This window comes from Rhipicephalus microplus, chromosome 5 (genome assembly GCF_043290135.1).
Source record: "Rhipicephalus microplus isolate Deutch F79 chromosome 5, USDA_Rmic, whole genome shotgun sequence".
NCBI classification, from domain to species: Eukaryota; Metazoa; Arthropoda; class Arachnida; order Ixodida; family Ixodidae; genus Rhipicephalus; species Rhipicephalus microplus.
In genome coordinates, this window is record NC_134704.1 from 102,599,684 (window position 1) to 102,616,956 (window position 17,273).

Consider the following 17,273-nt stretch of genomic DNA (forward strand, 5'->3'; position numbering starts at 1 on the left):
TCGGCGTTGTTTGCGTGATCAGTCGCGTGCTATCAAAGTTGCGATTTCATGCGGAATCAAGGAAACTCTCTGCGGTGTTTCCACTTGATGGGAAGAGATGAATATTGTCAAAGAGGATGGCACGTGTAGCACTCCAATGGTGCTTCGCGATTCGATTGCGACGTCTTGAAATGGGGAGCTTGTTCGTAAAATCAAACTATTGGCATCTTTCAGCTATTGACTGGGAAAACTTAACAAGGACTAGAAATACCGCCAACAGCCAGCTATTATACAATTTAATGTTCAATTTTTCATTGCCCCAGTTGGTCCAGGAACCAACCCAAATTCAAGGAAACACTCGCTCCATACTAGAGCTAGCTTTTCTTTCCGATAACCTATCCGGTAAAGCCACTGTAGAAGATGGAATATCTGACCACAAAATGTTAATCATAACTTTTAACCTTGAATGCTTAAATACCAAACCCGATGGCACAAATTCATGGATAGCCGTGAAAGACTACACCAGAGCTAATGATGTTTGTGTTATTGATTACCTCGACACAGCACTAGAGACTTTTTCTCTAGAGGAATGTGAGGGTGTTAATGGTATGTGGATTCAACTGAAAAAAATACTTGCGTACTGTGAACAAAATTTTATCCCAACGAAACTAAAGCGCACACAAAGAAAAACACCATGGATCAATCGCCGTATTATTCACCTTAAAAGAAGGGTACAGGGAATGCGCAAGAAAAAGAGGAATCTAATCATCTTAAAGGAACTTGCATCTCAGCTTAAAACGAAAATTATAAATGCAAGACAAACTTTTTTTTCACAAATGTTATCTCACTTCATGACGGATCAGCCGCAAAAATTTTGGCGTTTCTTGGCACGGCCGGAAAACCCAACAACTGAAGTAGAAATTGAGGGTACTATCGTAAAGGACGCGCAGGCCGTTTCCAATGCTTTCAATTGGTATTTTCAGTCAGTATTTACACGTGCATGCGCACCAAGCAGCCCTGTTGCTCCGGTGCATCCTTTTTTAATGCCCGATGTCGTTGTCACTACGGAAGGTATTCTGAACCTGCTGTTGCAGATCGATGTTAAGAAATCAGTGAGTCCTGACAATATTTCAATTGTATTCCTTCGACGCTACGCAGAGCAACTATATCCCTTCCTTGAAGCAATTTTTAAAGCATCCCTGCTAACAGCTTCTTTACCTGCAGACTGGTTGTGTGCAAAGGTAATTCCAATTCATAAAGGCGGGAGAAAGCTGTCCATAGAAACATTCAGGCCTATCTTGCTAACTAGCTGCTGCTGTAAATTATTGGAACATGTAATCAACAAGGCAATAATTGCTTATTTAGAAGATAACAGCTTATTGCACCCAAACCAACACGGATTCCGTAAAAACCTGTCTACCGTTACTCAACTCTTAACGTTAAAATGAGCCTAATGTTAAAATAAGATTATTCGCTGACGACTGCGTGATCTACACCACTATCCGCACAACTGATGACCAGCTTAGACTTAATACCACACTAGCTAATATTGCATGCTGGTGCCTTGAGTGGGTAATGGAAATTAACGTGTCAAAAACAGCTTGCCTTAGCATAACTCGCAGAAAAACAATCCAGCATTTTAGTTACAATTTGGTCGGCACAAACATTGCAAGAAACGACGCTGTTAAATACTTGGGCGTTATCTTTACTAGTAAACTGAAGTGGAATGCACATATAAGCAGCACATACACAAAAGCCTATCGCCAGCTAGGGTTCCTGCGTCGAAAACTTGCATTGGCGCCTTCTAATGTAAAACTGACAGCATATAAATCTCTCATAAGGCCGATCCTTGAGTACGCCAGCACTGTTTGGAACCCCCACCAAAAATATCTTTCCAACAAATTAGAAATCGTCCAACGCAAGGCCCTTCGCTTTATCTATTCTAAGTATTCGAGGCATGACAGTGTCACTGAGCTGCGCAGGCGGGCATGCTTGCCGACCCTTGCAGCTCGTCGCCGTGTCTCTTCCTTAAAGTTTACTTTTCTTTTGTATCACATCGGTTTAAACTTAGATAAAGACAACTATATAAAGCCGCCTAACCATCACTCCCTTCGTACCAACCACAATAAGTGCATCAGACCATTCATGTCACGCTGTGACACTTTTAAATATTCATTCTTCCCGTCAGCAGTGGAAGAGTGGAACAAATTGCCACGTGAATGCGTTAATCTTCCCTCTGCAGATTCATTTGTTCAGAATGTAGAAAGCCTGTTTTATGAAGACTAAAAGCAACTTTTGTTTTTTGATGTTTGTGAGCGCTTCCGAACACACTGATCACTGTACCCCCTGCTGATACCTCGATGTTTTGTGACCTGTCCATGATTTTGTACAATTGCTTTCACTGTTCAAGTTTTTTTTTTTTTTTTCACCATCATCTTGTGATTCTGTTTCTTCCACTATGTGCGATATTGCCTGGTTTGTACGCGACTGTGTATATTTGCTCGCCCACCCTGTATGAGCCTGAGAAAGGCTTACAGTATTGAATAAATAAAATTAAATAAAAAATAAACATGAAATTTCAGACCTGAATCAACATAGTTTTCGTGTAATGTGCATACTAATTGAGGCGGTCTGAGAAGCAGTTGGCAAATTTCCGTAATAGTACTTTCTTTTGTTAGACACCCAGCCCTCCCCTTTTCGTGTTCATTTCGCTGGCAACACGTGTATGTGGACGTCAACTTTTTTTTAACACTTCTAAATTTAAAAGATTGTATGCACCACACATTGCATGCTTCAGTTCTCGGACACGCGTGGCTGTTGCTCAACATGTTGTGTGCCATTGCGGCTCTTGAAAAAGGTTGTTTTGGTTATAGTGCGGCACCGCTTATAGTGCGTATATTCATGGCTTCCGTGACTAACGTTATAAGCGGTCCATACAGTGTTAGTATCCAGCACATAGCTAGAAAATGAACAGTGCTTTGTCATTGTCACCTCGTTGTCATCGTTTGATTATGCGTATGCATGCATGCTAAATGTGTACCTGAAGATTTGCCAGGTAGGTTTACTTAAACGAGCCTTTACTAGTATTGATCTGCAGGTTTGTGTTGGTCCACTTTGCAGGGAGTCTGTCCCAGCTCCTGCGGTCAAAGTGGGGTCCTTTGAACAACGAGACTGCTATTGCCTTCTACACCAAGCAGATCTTGGAAGGTCTCAAGTACCTGGTGAGATCGTCCTCATTTAATCGTTATCCATTTTTACGGGAAGAAGTATGGTGCACAGACAGGCGGTATAAAGGAAAGTAACTCAACTGAAGCGCTACCTGGACACAAACAACACCAGCAATGGTGTGCTGTTACTTTTCTTTGCCTCATCCATTTGCATGCTGTATTTTTCCTATTGGGTATCGCAAAATCACCCAACCATCAGTGTTGCTTAACTTATTGTTAGTCTAGAATTTGTAGGAGCGATTAGCGACTCTGTAGCACCTAACAATGACACGACCTTGCTTTTATTGCGTGTGTGTGTGTTAGGTTGCAAATGTAATGAAATGGTTGGTTGTGCCTCCTGTTTAAATGCATATTTGAAACTGGTGGGCCCTCGCTTTCGCATAATTTGCAATTGGCTGACTCTCATTCAGAATGCATGACTGTACTTGAAACGTCACTTTTCTGCACGTTCGCTTACTATTGGAACTTGAGTTGTCTCTTTCTCTATTTCCGTGATCTTAGCATGACCAGAGAATAGTACACCGTGACATCAAAGGTGACAACGTGCTGGTGAACACGTATAGCGGTGCCATCAAGATCACAGACTTCGGCACCTCAAAGCGTCTTGCAGGCATGAACATGGTGACGGGCACCTTCACAGGTTGGTTTCAATGCAAAGAAATGGTTGGTGCCTTTTGTTGTGCACATTTACTTGCTGCTTGCGTCGTTAACTCGTGACTTTTCTGCATCAAATGTGGGTGACAGTTAGTTGAAAAATAAGGCCATGAAAGATTGACCTGCGCTCAAACCTCATTATAATGAAATTGCTTGGAACATGAAAATTAGTTCTCTGTATCCGAAAATTTGTTATAAAAGTCGAACACTATATCTCTTGCTAGGCTATTCTTCATTTACTTCATTATATCAGACATTTCGTTATGTCTGGGTTTGTTGTATATCATGGTATATTTAGTAAGCGCAGCTTTTTTTTAGTAGCCACCGCTCAGAACATCAGTGGAAATGGCTAGCAGTAAATTCGACGAGCCGATTCCCGAAAGCACAGGGCCAAGCATGCTGCACGACGATTATGTGTTTTTTTATTTACAGTATTCATTATTATAAACCATTTTGTCTGTTTTCCAAAAGCTGGAATACTTCAAATAGTAAAATTTTCATGCGAATCGTATGAAATAGCAAACACTATTTGAAAAATATTCAGAGTTTGAATATTCGCACAGCCTACCTTTCAGTGCAGCTCAGACATTTGAAAGCTATTGCACGGAAGTTGTCTAGACGCTATCAAACATGGATGCTCTAATCTCTCTTTGTGGTACTAAGTGCATTAAAAGAAAATGGAAGGGATTAGTTGTACTGAGGGTAATTGGCACATGCTAGTTTTGACAGTAACAGTCTTCTGTAACACATCGGTGTATCTTTTTAGATTAGATTGTTTCCGTATCTCTGATTGTTGAAAGGGAGTCTTCACCTCTCCGGTGCCCTTCATGCTAGCATAGTGGCAAATGCACTGTGATTTAAGGTTGAACCAGTTTTATGTAATGTGGAAAGACACATGAGAAGGCACGACACCACAAAGGAAGCACCTTTTCATGTCCGCGTTGGAGCTCTCATGCTCTTAATAAGCGGGGTAGAGACAATTATTAGCTGTGGTGGCATTTGAGACCTTGAATGGTTGGAAAGCCTCTGAGGCAAGATGTTAATGTGTGTTTACACGCTACACACTGCAAATTCACTCATTCTAGAAGCTTTTACAGGGGTAGTGTTCGAAGCCTGTGTCCGGCTCAGAGTAATTTGCAACGGCCACGTTAATTGGGTATTATAAGTGTTCGTCTAACAATACCGTAGCCCTGCCTGAACACCTTTTCGTAACGATTGGTTTTAATATCTCTGCCCAGGAACATTTCAATACATGGCACCTGAAGTGATTGACAATGGCCAGAGAGGTTACGGTGCACCGGTGAGTATTCACATCACTTGCTAAACTTCAAACTGTGCCTGACATTTTTAAAAAGAATGAAGTGTGAAACTTGCCATCTCTCTTTTGGCTGATGTTCCCGATTTTCATGCCTTGTGCAGGCTGACATCTGGTCACTGGGATGCACAGTCGTAGAGATGGCCACCGGCAAGACTCCCTTCATCGAGGTCTGTCTTTCTTCCTCATTTTGATCGTGACTGGTGGACATATTATACACCTATGGTGTTGTGCAGTACTTGCCCTAGTTTCTTTTTATCTGAGGTTTTTTTTGGGGTGCTCATCTGCTCAGTTTGCCTATCTGAATGTCAGCTTTCAGAGTTGTGCTAACTGTAGCACTGCGACTTGTGAAGTTTATTAGCTGTGATGTTCGTTTGTCGAGCTTCGCAAGGCATTATATAAGTAGCACTTGTGCCACCTTTTGGCTGTAGTTGCATTTAGACAGTGACGGGTTGCAACAAAAGCTTGCAGAGCCCGCGTCTTTTGCATTATGTGTTGTTACGTGTTTCTTTAAATAATAAAGATATGAGAACAAGTTGCATTGGGGACAGCAACGTTCTAAAGGAACCGGCAAGGCTGTTTTCGTTTTCTTTTCACTTTAAGCAGACACATACACAAAGGACCCACGACAAGGGCGTTATATAATGGAGACAAAGCTGCAGAAGCAACACACCAGGCTAAATAGTGTTCCAACACGTGAACGTCTCACCGGCGAGAGTTTGGAATGTTTGCGGGGCACGCCTGCGTAAGCACAATGCAACTCTGGGATGCCGGCACACCAGGAGTTCGGTGAAGAGCAGGGCAACGCTGAAGCAGATGCGCCGACAGAGCAGGATGCGTACACCAAGGACCGTTGACACTTGAGGCCAAGCAAAGCAATGCTTTCGGACCCTTAAGCCCTGCCAGTCACTAGGGACGAATCCACGACCGTGACCCTGGCGAACCGTCGTCTTTGCTGCCGCCCTATCCGACGCCACCTTGCTTGCTTGCCTTCTTCTTTTCTTTCCCTGCCTTGGCTCGTACCCACTATGGGGTATAGGCCATTAAACCGGCTTGCCAACCGCGTGACCCCCTCCTTTATCCGCACTGTTCGTTGTCTTTTTCTTCACGCCAAATTTTCCACCCCGCTTCTGTTCGGCGAATTCATCTGCTACGTCCATGTCGGCTTTTCCGCTATGACACACGCGCACGTCTCATCACATGTGTGTGGTGTTGTACTAGTGATGCAAGTAGAACAAAAACTCTTCTTCTAGCATTATTGGGTATTTTTGTATATGTATGGGATTCACCCTCGCAGTGTATGGCTTCTTGCTCAAATGGGGTTTTTGCTTTTTAGCCTGCATGAATGAACCTAATAGAATGGGTTGTAGTTCATGAAAGCTTCTTCCCGAAGGCAAATTTAGCTGAACCACATGCCGTTCACTGCAATTACTATGGCAGCCTTGAAAAGTGAAAATTTTAGAGTGCGAGCTGTGTGAAATCTGGTGTCGTCGCTGACATTATAGCCTTGTGCATGCTATAATGATCCCCAGCTGCTAATAAGGAGAAGTGCACCTCACTTTCACGAAGCGTGGTAGATCATATTGTTCTCTCATCACTTCAAGCTTTTTCGTTTCGATACATTCTTTGTGAATTCGCTGCCATTATCAGGCCCATTGAGAAAAACTCTGGCGTTTAAGCTTACCTTATGCTGCAAGAGACGCAATTTCGCAAAGGATTTGTTCTTTTCATTGCAGCTTGGCACACCACAGGCAGCCATGTTTAAAGTGGGTTGCTTTAAGATCCATCCTGAGATCCCATCATCCTTATCAGAGAAAGCCCAGAAGTTCATAAAAAGGTGAGTAGTTATGAAAGAAAGAGGGACACGTTAACCACTGATATCCACAGCGACATGTTCATATTGCCTTAGATTTTACAGAGTTAAGCCTTGTGTGTTCAGTGGTTTGTTGCTTCTGTCTAAAAGCCTTCATAAAAGGGCACCAGACACTGTGTCTAAGTTGTGTATTCTGCTGAATTATGTCTAAGAAAAATAACGTTCTGAAGGTGCACATTTCAGCAAGTTCTGATTGACACTTCATGTGCTAATGAACCAGTAGGAGGTAATTTTAGTAGCACCCTCCCATCGAGAACACCATGTCTGTAATGTGTCGCATTGGTGTTTTGTACATTCAGCCACTTAGCAGATGTAAAGCTTTTGCGTACTATTTAGTAATCATGTCAGTAGGTGCTCTTGTCACACAGAAGAAATGACGCTTTGGTTGTGGACTGGAATGGCTCAAGTTTTGACCAGTGGTCAAGTGTTCATGACCGGCGTTGGAAACCCCCAGTCCCATCAAGTTCAGAGCAACCCTATGCTTTCTGCCTTGAGCTCAGGAAACGGCAGACCAATTCGCTAATGTGTCCTTTGTGTTATGCTTCCTGGGGCTCGTGATACTTTTCATGTGCTTGCATTTATTGCTCATCAAACAAACAAGCCCGTGTCTCAAAGCCCTGCAACACATGGCTTCAGGCAAAGTTATTTTATCATACCAGTTGCGAAACTGTGTTCCAAGCCCGGGCATGTATTGGCCCGAATTTTCGGCAATTAGCAGACTGTCACGCCATCTGGGAGCGACAACACAAAACACAAATAATGCATTTAGTAGTGGGTGTGCTGGTTAACAGGTGGCGTGACAATCTGCACAATCCCGACATCTTGGGCAATGGTGTGTCTGGATTTTTATACATGGAGTCTATGGGGAGTTTCGCAACTCATATGATTGAATAACACTGCCTTCAGGAGGCCCTGGACACCATGTGCACATTGCATGCAAAATGTAGCATGTTATTTTAATTTTTCTTTAAATTGAGGGTTGTTGAAGGTGCATGCAGGCACTGTACTTTTTGCGTTTGGCCACAGAAGGGAGACAGTGGAGGAGATAGCGCAATGTTGTGCACATCTGGTGCGGTGGGACGAGCATTTGTGGCCAAGACTCAGATGAGCACTTATATGTTGTCAGAGATGACCACATCTCCACAGACACGGCCCTAGTCGACAACCTATGGCAGCCATGGACTGGCTACAAGATGGGACACAGCTAGGCCCACCAAGGCCTAGCTGTGTCCCATCTTGTAGCCAGTCCATGGCTGCCATAGGTTGTCGACTAGGGCCGTGTCTGTGGAGATGTGGTCATCTCTGACAACATACAGTTTATGCACTGATCACACTACTTATGACATGCCTATGTTAAGCACCTCCGTGACATGCTAGGTGTCCGACCAGAATAAAATCACCAACTTCTCGGTAACTTCAGCATCCATTTTAGCACCATGATCTTTTACATCGTGTATCATTAGGGGAGCCGATTTGGGAAAGTGCTAATCCTTAAATAAAAGAAGGACATAATCAGTCGTAAAATGCTGCTGTACAGGTGCTTCGAACCAGACCCTGCAAAACGGGCCACTGCTGCGGAACTTTTAGAAGACCCATTCATAACAGAGTGAGTAATACCCGAGTCTTCTTATTACATTGTGTCATTATTTCTTGAATTCAGATAAATCTATGTTTGTTTTGAAGTTTTTCTTTTATTGTTACCTGTCAATTCTAACTTGAGAAACGAATTTCCAGTTGCGTGAAATAAAAAAAAAAGTAATATCGCAAATTCATCTTGAGGTGAACGAAAAAAAGGGGGTATGATTGTTCATTAAAGCACAGCTTGGAACTGTACTCACTCATTATACTCTGAAAAACAGTAGCTTTCCTTAACTGTTGTTCTCAATTCACCAATTGCAGAAGGAAAATTAAAACTCCATTTCACAAAATGGTGACTGCACCGAAATTATTGAAATCTGGTAGCTGATAAGATTAGGAAGAAATTTTTTGGACCTTCGAAATCTAAAATTGAAATGTAGCAATACTTAAATGCCACCACGACATCGTTTTTCCACCAACCAAAACCTGTCTTTTGAAAGTCCGCAAGGGTGGCTCGAGGGCGACCTGGAAGTAGAGACTACCATGCTGCCTGGATATGGAGAGAACCATGTCTGAAAATAAAAGTAATATCTGTGTTTTTTCTTCCCAAAACTACAATATGATTATGAGAGATGCCGAAGTAATAGAGGGCTGTGGAGGTTTGGGGCACAATGTCTGGCTAATGGAGGCCAGGTAGACAGTCACGTAAAGCTATAAAAAGCTGTTCATAAGCAAAGACCTGAACGTAGTGGTCGTGTGACAAGACTGAACGATTTGTGGGAGGCAGACAGTGCTGTTTGTCGCACAAACCATGAAAAGTGAAACTAATTGCAACCTTCTCGAGCACTATCCTGTACTTAAGAATGCTACGGATAGCAGGGTCTGTGTACAAAGGCATGGTGTGTGCAGCCTCGTCAAAATAAAGCTGGGGTTGTGACTTGGGTGCCCAGATGTAGCATAATGATGTTACACACACTTCTGGGGCAAAAAAAAAAATCTTTGTTGAAGTTAGAGAGAAATCGACTTTTTAATTTCTTATTTCAAGAAAAGCTTCCTCAAATTGCATTGAATGGCAAAGTTATATTTGACATGTTATTGTTTTCCTTTTTGTCATTTATTTTGCATAGTCTTTTTTATAAGCTGTAAAGCTAGAAAGGAAAGGAGTATCTTTCTGTCTTTTTCGATACTCTCTTGATGTCTTTTTGTCTTTTTTTCCAGTAGCAAAAAGAAAACGCGGCCTCCTGCTCCTGACTTCAGCCGAAGCATATCAGGTGATGTCCCTGTATTTTCCGCTCATTTGCACCACAGTCGCATGAGCACTTTTGTTTGCAATCAAGGCCGATTCGAATTACAGATTAGGAGCTGATGCGTGGTCACTTTTAATCACTGTCAGGCCTTATTGGGATCAAGATGACTGCTGACGCTTGTTACAGTCTAGCAGTCCGATCACAATTTGAGTAGAGCATTTTTGTTTCCCACATTCATTTTGTCAGCACTATGGGTATTAGTATGTTAACCTTTGAAAGTTTTCAAATTTCACTTGTTGCTTACATCCAGGTCGCATGCTGATTCCCAGATTCGTATGCCTTGCTTGTTCTATGTGCCATGTACACAAGCAGCCTCTGACCAGTGTTTCAATTACCCGATTATGTGTGGTACCGATTATAAAGGGGATAGAATATGTATTCACTACTCTGCCGATTTGTGTTTTAAGTTGTCTATGTTATATTATTCCTCTATTTAATGTTGAACTCCAATGGAGGAGTCGGAGCAAGTTTTTCTGCTCGTTTTGGAGCAAGTGTGTTCCAGTGACAGAGTGAGCGCAGGAGTTGAGCGTTCCATTGTGAGTCTGAATGGATTCGAAGTGGGTGTCTTTCCGTGCAGCAGAAAAAGTTTCTCCGCGAAATTCGGGGGAGTGAACCGGAACTTGGGTCGACATACCTTCTTCAACATGTTTGCCTGCAGGGGGCACCGCCGGTGTTCCCATGTTGTGGTGGTAGTGGCGGACGACAGGAATTGCTTTGCCTGCTCCATAGTGACAGCGACACCGAAACTCCATAGTGACAGCGACACTGAAACTGATGCGCACAAGCGGATTCGACTTAATTTGTCAGCAGAATGGAATGGCTGTGCGCACGGTACTACTCGATAAATCGTCGTCTAAAAGGTAGACCTTCAGCTTCCACCTTCCTTTGGTGGCATGTGTTGTGTTCCAATCTTGGATCCGAAGGCATTGCTCTGCGCCGGAGTCTAGTGCTCTCACGCACAGACCGTCGGCTGCTCTGACTCTCCCATTGAAATTCAACATTAGTGTGCTTGTTATGTCTTCGCAAACCTAAACAACTTGAAATTTTGTTACAGTTAGTGCTCATTGTGTTCTGGAAACTGGCCCAGCAAGATGTTCTAGCCATTACGTCTTGTCAAAAATGGTAGATGTGGGAGATGTGTGTTATACCGCAGTTCCGGCCGATCGTGTACACAAGATGGACAAGCCGGAGCGCATGTCTCGGTTCGCCAGCACCGGGGAGGACGGGTCAGTGTCTCATTGCTTGTGTCTGAAAAGCATACGCTGTACACTGGGCATGCCAGTTGTGTTTTCTTTTGCTGCTTTATTTGTTTGTTTTTTAGTTCAAGCCAAATTGACAACAAAACTTTTTTTTTTATGCGGTGTTTATAATTTTCGGCCTTGTGCTTTTTATGCTGGCTTGCACATTGGCCTGTGGCTTTTTCTTTTTGCTGCTGCTGTCGGACGAAAAGTTCTACGGAACAAGTCCCAGGCCGTGTGGGTATGTTTTTTTTTTTTTAGTTCTGGTTCATTTTCCACCAGCAGGCGTCAGCAGTTAAGGCCAGTACCGCGATTGTTTTTGTAAAGGTGCTGCAGGAAATGTTGCTCATTTGGTGTGGACAATTTCTATAGCTCTGGATGTTCATTATGATAGTTAGTAATATCATAACGTTTTGCACCCAGGCTTGTCCCTTCCCTAAATATTGACCACAGTCTGTCTCGTGCCCCCTTTCTTGAAAAGTCGGCACTCATTTCTTTTCTGCCGAGAATGTCGTCAAGCTAATGATGCATACGCCGGTCTTGACCTGAAGGTAACGAGGACTCAGCATTGATGTAAGGCAGCACGTTTTATATGCAAGACCACTATGTTGTGCTGCCACGTGTCTCATCACAAAGTATGGTACTGGCCCCCCAAGCTAAGCAACCTATCTTGTAAGTCAGGTCAGTGTCACATGACATTGTGAAAGCTGGAATGCAATAATGACTAAGCTGGTACACAACTTTCCGGCATGTTATGAGTCAAGTTATTTTAGAAGAAAGTGAATGGAAAGGCAAGTGAATGATTTCACTTGTGTTAATTACTTTTTGCTTTGCAAGAATGTACCTAGAGAATGTCCAATTAGTGGTCACACTCAGGTGTATCAAATTATAATGTGTGTTATATGTTTTTCCTTGAAAAAAGAAATGTTTCAAGCAGGACGAAACAAGGCTTGACTGTTTCACAATTTTCGAAAAATGTGTCCTCGTTTTTTTTTACAAATATTTTTAGCATGAAAGTGTTGCGCATATTTTACCGAAATAAGCACCGTGCGAAATTGTGTTTATTCATCCTCATTTTAATATATATACAGTGCATTGTAAATCCAGTAGGCTGTTGCATAAATTCATAACTCAGACATACCAAAAACGGTCTCTCTGTTTTGTTTTGTTTTTTGTGTGTGTGTGGTAAGAAAAAAGGAAAGAATGTCAAGCAGATGCTGAAAGCATAAGGTTGCACTGTGTTTGAAGAGTACATTTCCAGACTGACAGGTAGGTCAATACCAAAGCAACAAAATACTTAAAAACGCAAGTTTGCCTAGTGTGATCGCCTTTAAGGCAGAGTCTACATAAAGGCAGAGCATGGCAGCTCTGCGTTTATGCAAGTTTTGACAGAGCTATTGGGCTCCTAGTCCTTAGTATTTTCGTGTGAAAGGGAAACTAATTGACTGAAGAATGAAACTGGCAACTCTTAGAGAGTATTTCTACATAGCTGTTGCCCAATATGCTAAAATTTCATAGAAACTGAGATCATTATGTGTCAACATCTTCGATGCTGCAGTTTTATGCAAGGCCTAGAAAAAGAAAAAGTATAGTTTTCATAGGTTACCCTGTTCTGAGCAATAATAATATTTCATTTTCGTGCCTCCTTAATACTTGAATGTGCTGCCACGTTTAGCTGTCATCTGAGGCTCACATTAAAGGCTACCGTCCTCTTCAAGTCTGTACTACATAAAGTTGCAGCTAGGCAGGGCTTCAGTTCGTAAAGCAGCACTAATGTGTACATTTGTTTGCAATAGTTTTTGTCGTATTTATGATCAAATTAGCATATAGCTACTATCTCTGTTCTCTGTTGGCTTGAAAAAGTAAGGCTTTATTTGCTGACACTTTGTCCCAGTCTTCAAAGTGTCAAAGAAGAATCATGCTATCCAATTTTACTTGACACATCTGGGAGGCCTTTACTCTGCACTCTAAAGTCCCGTGGAAGCCCCCACCTCATTTTTGCTGAAAATTACATCGAGATATGCACGCTTGTCTGGTTATGGCAGCAAAAACCCAAGATGGCAGCCAACAAAAAGCTTTTAGGCAGCGCTGCAATGGCTGTGGAATCGAACAAGCCATATTTATTTCGAAAGCAGACTCGTTTCTATATACATCGAAATGCCGAGAGGTGCAGCGTACATTATTTTTCTTGCGCGGTGCCACTCTGTGACTTTAGTCGTCCTGGCCACTGTGTACCCCACAACGTGCAGTCAGCGAATTGAACGAGAAGTGTGGGAGTGGCGGCAGTAGACACGCTTTATCGGGGAAGCCCTGCAACTGCTGGGTTTTCTTAAACAATTGCTAGTTGTCACTGTGCGTTACCTGCAGCCCTATTGGTTTATCTGTTCCCACCATAAATTATTGAATATTCCTGTCATCACTCCTAGCAGTCTCTTGACGGCCGTGACAGGGTGGCTGTTTCGGCTGATGCTGGCACTTTGAAGGGGTAGGTGCTTAGCATAAAACATTTAGAATTCTGCAGTTTCAAAAATGTTAATGCTGGCTGCTTGTGCAAAACAATGTGCTTCCATAGTAGTTTACATTAGGCTGAATGATTGGCACCAGTAAACACTCCTAAAATGATGGAGCAGGGCAGTTCAAAGAGGGGGACTAGGTTTAGAGGCACATCTTTGTTGAAACACAGTTGTATCAAACCAACAGGTAGTGAAGCCAAGAAAGGTGTAGGGGATGTTATGTTCAGAGTTTATTTGCGGTAATTACGAGACAAAGGGAAGTGACTTACAATCAATCAATTTATACTACTTACAACCAGTCGTGACCTACCTAACATCTCTATATTCATTTTGAAAGTACGTAGCGTCTACTCTGTTGACGAGAGGCTCCCCTCACCACTTTCTCTGAAACATCCCGTTGCAGTGGCCAGAGAGTTCATTAGTGAAAAAAAAAAAAGAAAAAAAGCAGTGTTTAGGTTAAGTTCATCAATGAGACAGCAAACAAAAATTGTCCCCTGGGCCGGGCTGGTGTCCCGCATCTCTTACCGCCTCTTTTTTAGAGATGAGCAAGCAGTCGAGTTTAACTCGGATCGAGGCTACGGCTCCTGCGAGGCTAGCCCGACCACCTTAGGCCAGGCAAAGCGGGTGCTCCCTCGGATTCCCCGGCCCGAGCGATTTGACCTGTCCCAGAGGTAAAGCGGCAGCGGTGTGATGTGTCCACTGCATGGGGGGGTGTTTGCAGGGAGCATGATTGCGCACAATGGAAGAGCCTCTCTCTGGGGTGCATAGGCTGATGAAGTGCTGCTTTCTAGTTGCTCAAGAAGGCTTCGGCTCAAGAGGCTGCTGGCCGCTGCCTTTCATAGTTGGCACTTTCTCGCTTTTGGGGTACCATGGGAGCACCTGAAATTTGACAAGCTCAGCGCAGTTTTTCTGTGCAATCTTCATGCCTCTCTTAGTCTGTGCCGTAATTCTGCATTGTTTCTACGTATGTGCTTTTTCAGTTAAATACAGCTCTGCAAGTTTAATATGCCATATTCTTTTGCGTATTACCCATACTTCATACGACCGCAATCCTCTTTAACAGGCGGCAGGAATATAAAAATATTTCCATGTATTGACATGAGGACATCTTTATTTGCATTAACGTGAAGCCATGCCATGAAGCCAACTTGCGCAACCAAGTTTGTTGTATGTTAACACAACAGCGTTGAAGAGCTCATTCGCAGAATTTCTGGTGTTGGTTAATGCAAATGAAAATAAGAGCCAGAGAGTGTTTACATGCGTTATATGCGAGAAATTATGGTATCATCACTTCCACATTCATGAAAAGAGCTAACATTCGGTCACTCTGCTTCACCAAAAGAGAGGGAAGTGCCGTAAATTTGCATTGGCCTGCGTTTCTTCGGCGTGCCGTCATTTGAGCAAGAGCCGCTGCATTCTGTAGATTCCACATAGCAAGGTGTGCAATGTAGCGGGCTTTTATAAGTGTCTCTAACCGGGTTGGCAATGCTTTGCGGGCAATAGGGATTGGGTGTTTTCTTGCATGCAGATGCACCCTAACGCTACTGTGTTTTTTTTTTCCTCACCTCTTTTCGTCTATTCTTTCTTCCTCTGTTGTTTCACTTGAATGCACCGTGCTTTCGGTGCCTGATTGTATCCTCTTTGTTTCTTTCTGCTTTTTCTCTAAACTTTTGTCCCACTGTTCTATGGTCACCAAAAAAAAAAATGTTCCGGCCTCTGCCCCCCTCCTAAATCTAGGACATCCTTTCTTCTTAGCTCCGCGGCGGCCACAAGTCCAACGGATGCAATTCCACGGTCACCCTCAACATTTTCCTTTGGGTAACGTAGCTGTTCTTGCAAATTTTCTTTTCATTCTCTTTTCAAGTTCTCATAGCAAAATCACTAATGATGACTGGGTTGCTCCCTCTGCTGCTGTAACTACGAAGAGCAACTTTTAAGACTTAGTACTGGTCAGAAACATTTAAGCTCCTTTGCAATTAATAACATTTTTTAGCACTTGTTAGTTATAAATAAGTAGCACTGATATAACAACTTAGTTGGCATATGAAAGTAAGGCTCAGATGGCTAGTAATCACATGTCGTTGTAAATATTAAAGGCATATTCCGGCATAACGAGTATGGACATAATCAAAATTGGGTCAGTCTCTTTGGTGCCATATCTATAGCTGTTCTTAGGCTAAGTTCTTCAACTGAGTTTTTGTTTACTCCCTTTGTAAAATTTACTCCCTTTGTAAATTTACTCCATTTGTAAACAACACCTGTAGCGGTGCCTGTTAGAATTGCATTTGATGCTTACATTTGTGTGATTGTGGTCACATTCGGCATACGACCGTTTGCTTGCAAGTCAGTGTCAAAATATTAGGGGCGAAGCTCCTTATGGCGTGACTTGGGCGACCCTCGTATGTAACCACCAGTGGCACATACCCGAAATAGGTATAACACTTGACCTCCAAGGTGGTGCCAGTGAGAGATTTCTTCTGTGCGTTGTTTAACAATAAAAAATAGTGCTCAATGTACATGCCAATGGCTGCTAATGGGGAATGAGAGACATGAGCATTCGGCTTTTAGTCAACGCTCACGCTGCGATCCCCATTAGCAGCCATTGGCATGTACATTGAGCACTATCGGACAAGAAAGGGATGCTACATTATACTCGCTGGGTGTAACCTCCTTAGCTTTAGAAAGGTTTAGCGAGCGTTGAGCCGCAGTGCCATGAATACAATGAACTTGTATATACCATGAATGAACTCAAGGTGGTTAAAAATGAGAAGTAGATACGAAGCGCAAGCCGTAAGAAAGTAAAAGCCGAATTCTCCTGTCTCTCACTTCTCATTAGCAGCCATTGGCATGTAAATTGAGCCCTATCTGACAGGGAAAGGTTGCTACGTTATACTCGCTGGGCGTAACCTCCTTAGTTTTCGAAAGGTTTAGCGAGCGTTTGGTCGCAGTGCCATGAATACAGTGAACTAGAATATACCATGAACTCGAGGTGGTTAAAGGTGGGAAGTGGACCCAAAGCGCAGGCCGTAAGAAAGTGTGCGTGTGCCACCTCTCGTTTAGTCCTTGGAATGTCCGCTGGATGGCGGTGCTTCTATATGGGGAATATATGATAAAAAGATGCGAGATGGTGGGACTTGGAGTATTGAATAGATGAACGAACGGACACACAAACAGATGCATGGATGGACGCATGAACGGACGCAGAGGCGGATGCATGAAAGAACGCAGGGAAGGGCACACAAACAGACGCATGGACGGTCACACAGACGGACGAATGCTTCGCCCCACTCTCCATCATTCACTCCGTGGATATGCTACCATTTTTGTCTGTTCAGAAGACACGTATCGTCTAATGAAGTCTTCTTGTGCCTTGTTGAAGTAACAATAGACTTTTTTTTTTTTTCGTTTTGCTTTCGAATGCTGTCGATCGCTTTATTCACGAGGAGGAGTGCTGCCCTGTGATCATATCCCTCATGCATGTTTTAGAGCCCTTTCTTCTTTTGTCAACTCATCCCAGAGGGCTCCCTGCATGTGCTCTATCGGTGTACCAGTTCGGGTCATTAGCTTAGTCATTGTGATTCTAAATTAA

At 43.1% G+C, this 17,273-nt stretch overlaps 1 protein-coding gene across 9 annotated transcripts in view; it reads left to right on the forward strand.

Annotated features, from left to right (window-relative positions):
* LOC119174291 (apoptotic signal-regulating kinase 1) overlaps positions 1-17,273 on the forward strand; it is a 145,263-nt gene that overhangs the window by 71,685 nt on the left and 56,305 nt on the right. For 2 of the 9 annotated variants that reach the window (XM_037425136.2, XM_037425133.2), the window contains exons 16-25: positions 3,100-3,200; positions 3,708-3,846; positions 5,099-5,160; positions 5,280-5,345; positions 6,912-7,012; positions 8,586-8,654; positions 9,845-9,897; positions 11,087-11,159; positions 14,224-14,355; positions 15,440-15,502. In XM_037425136.2, the coding sequence (XP_037281033.2) occupies positions 3,100-3,200; positions 3,708-3,846; positions 5,099-5,160; positions 5,280-5,345; positions 6,912-7,012; positions 8,586-8,654; positions 9,845-9,897; positions 11,087-11,159; positions 14,224-14,355; positions 15,440-15,502 (859 nt within the window). Of the gene's footprint in view, positions 1-3,099; positions 3,201-3,707; positions 3,847-5,098; positions 5,161-5,279; positions 5,346-6,911; positions 7,013-8,585; positions 8,655-9,844; positions 9,898-11,086; positions 11,160-14,223; positions 14,356-15,421; positions 15,503-17,273 lie in introns of all 9 variants that reach the window. The other 7 variants (XM_075895828.1, XM_075895831.1, XM_037425134.2 and 4 more) reach the window with 5 other exon arrangements.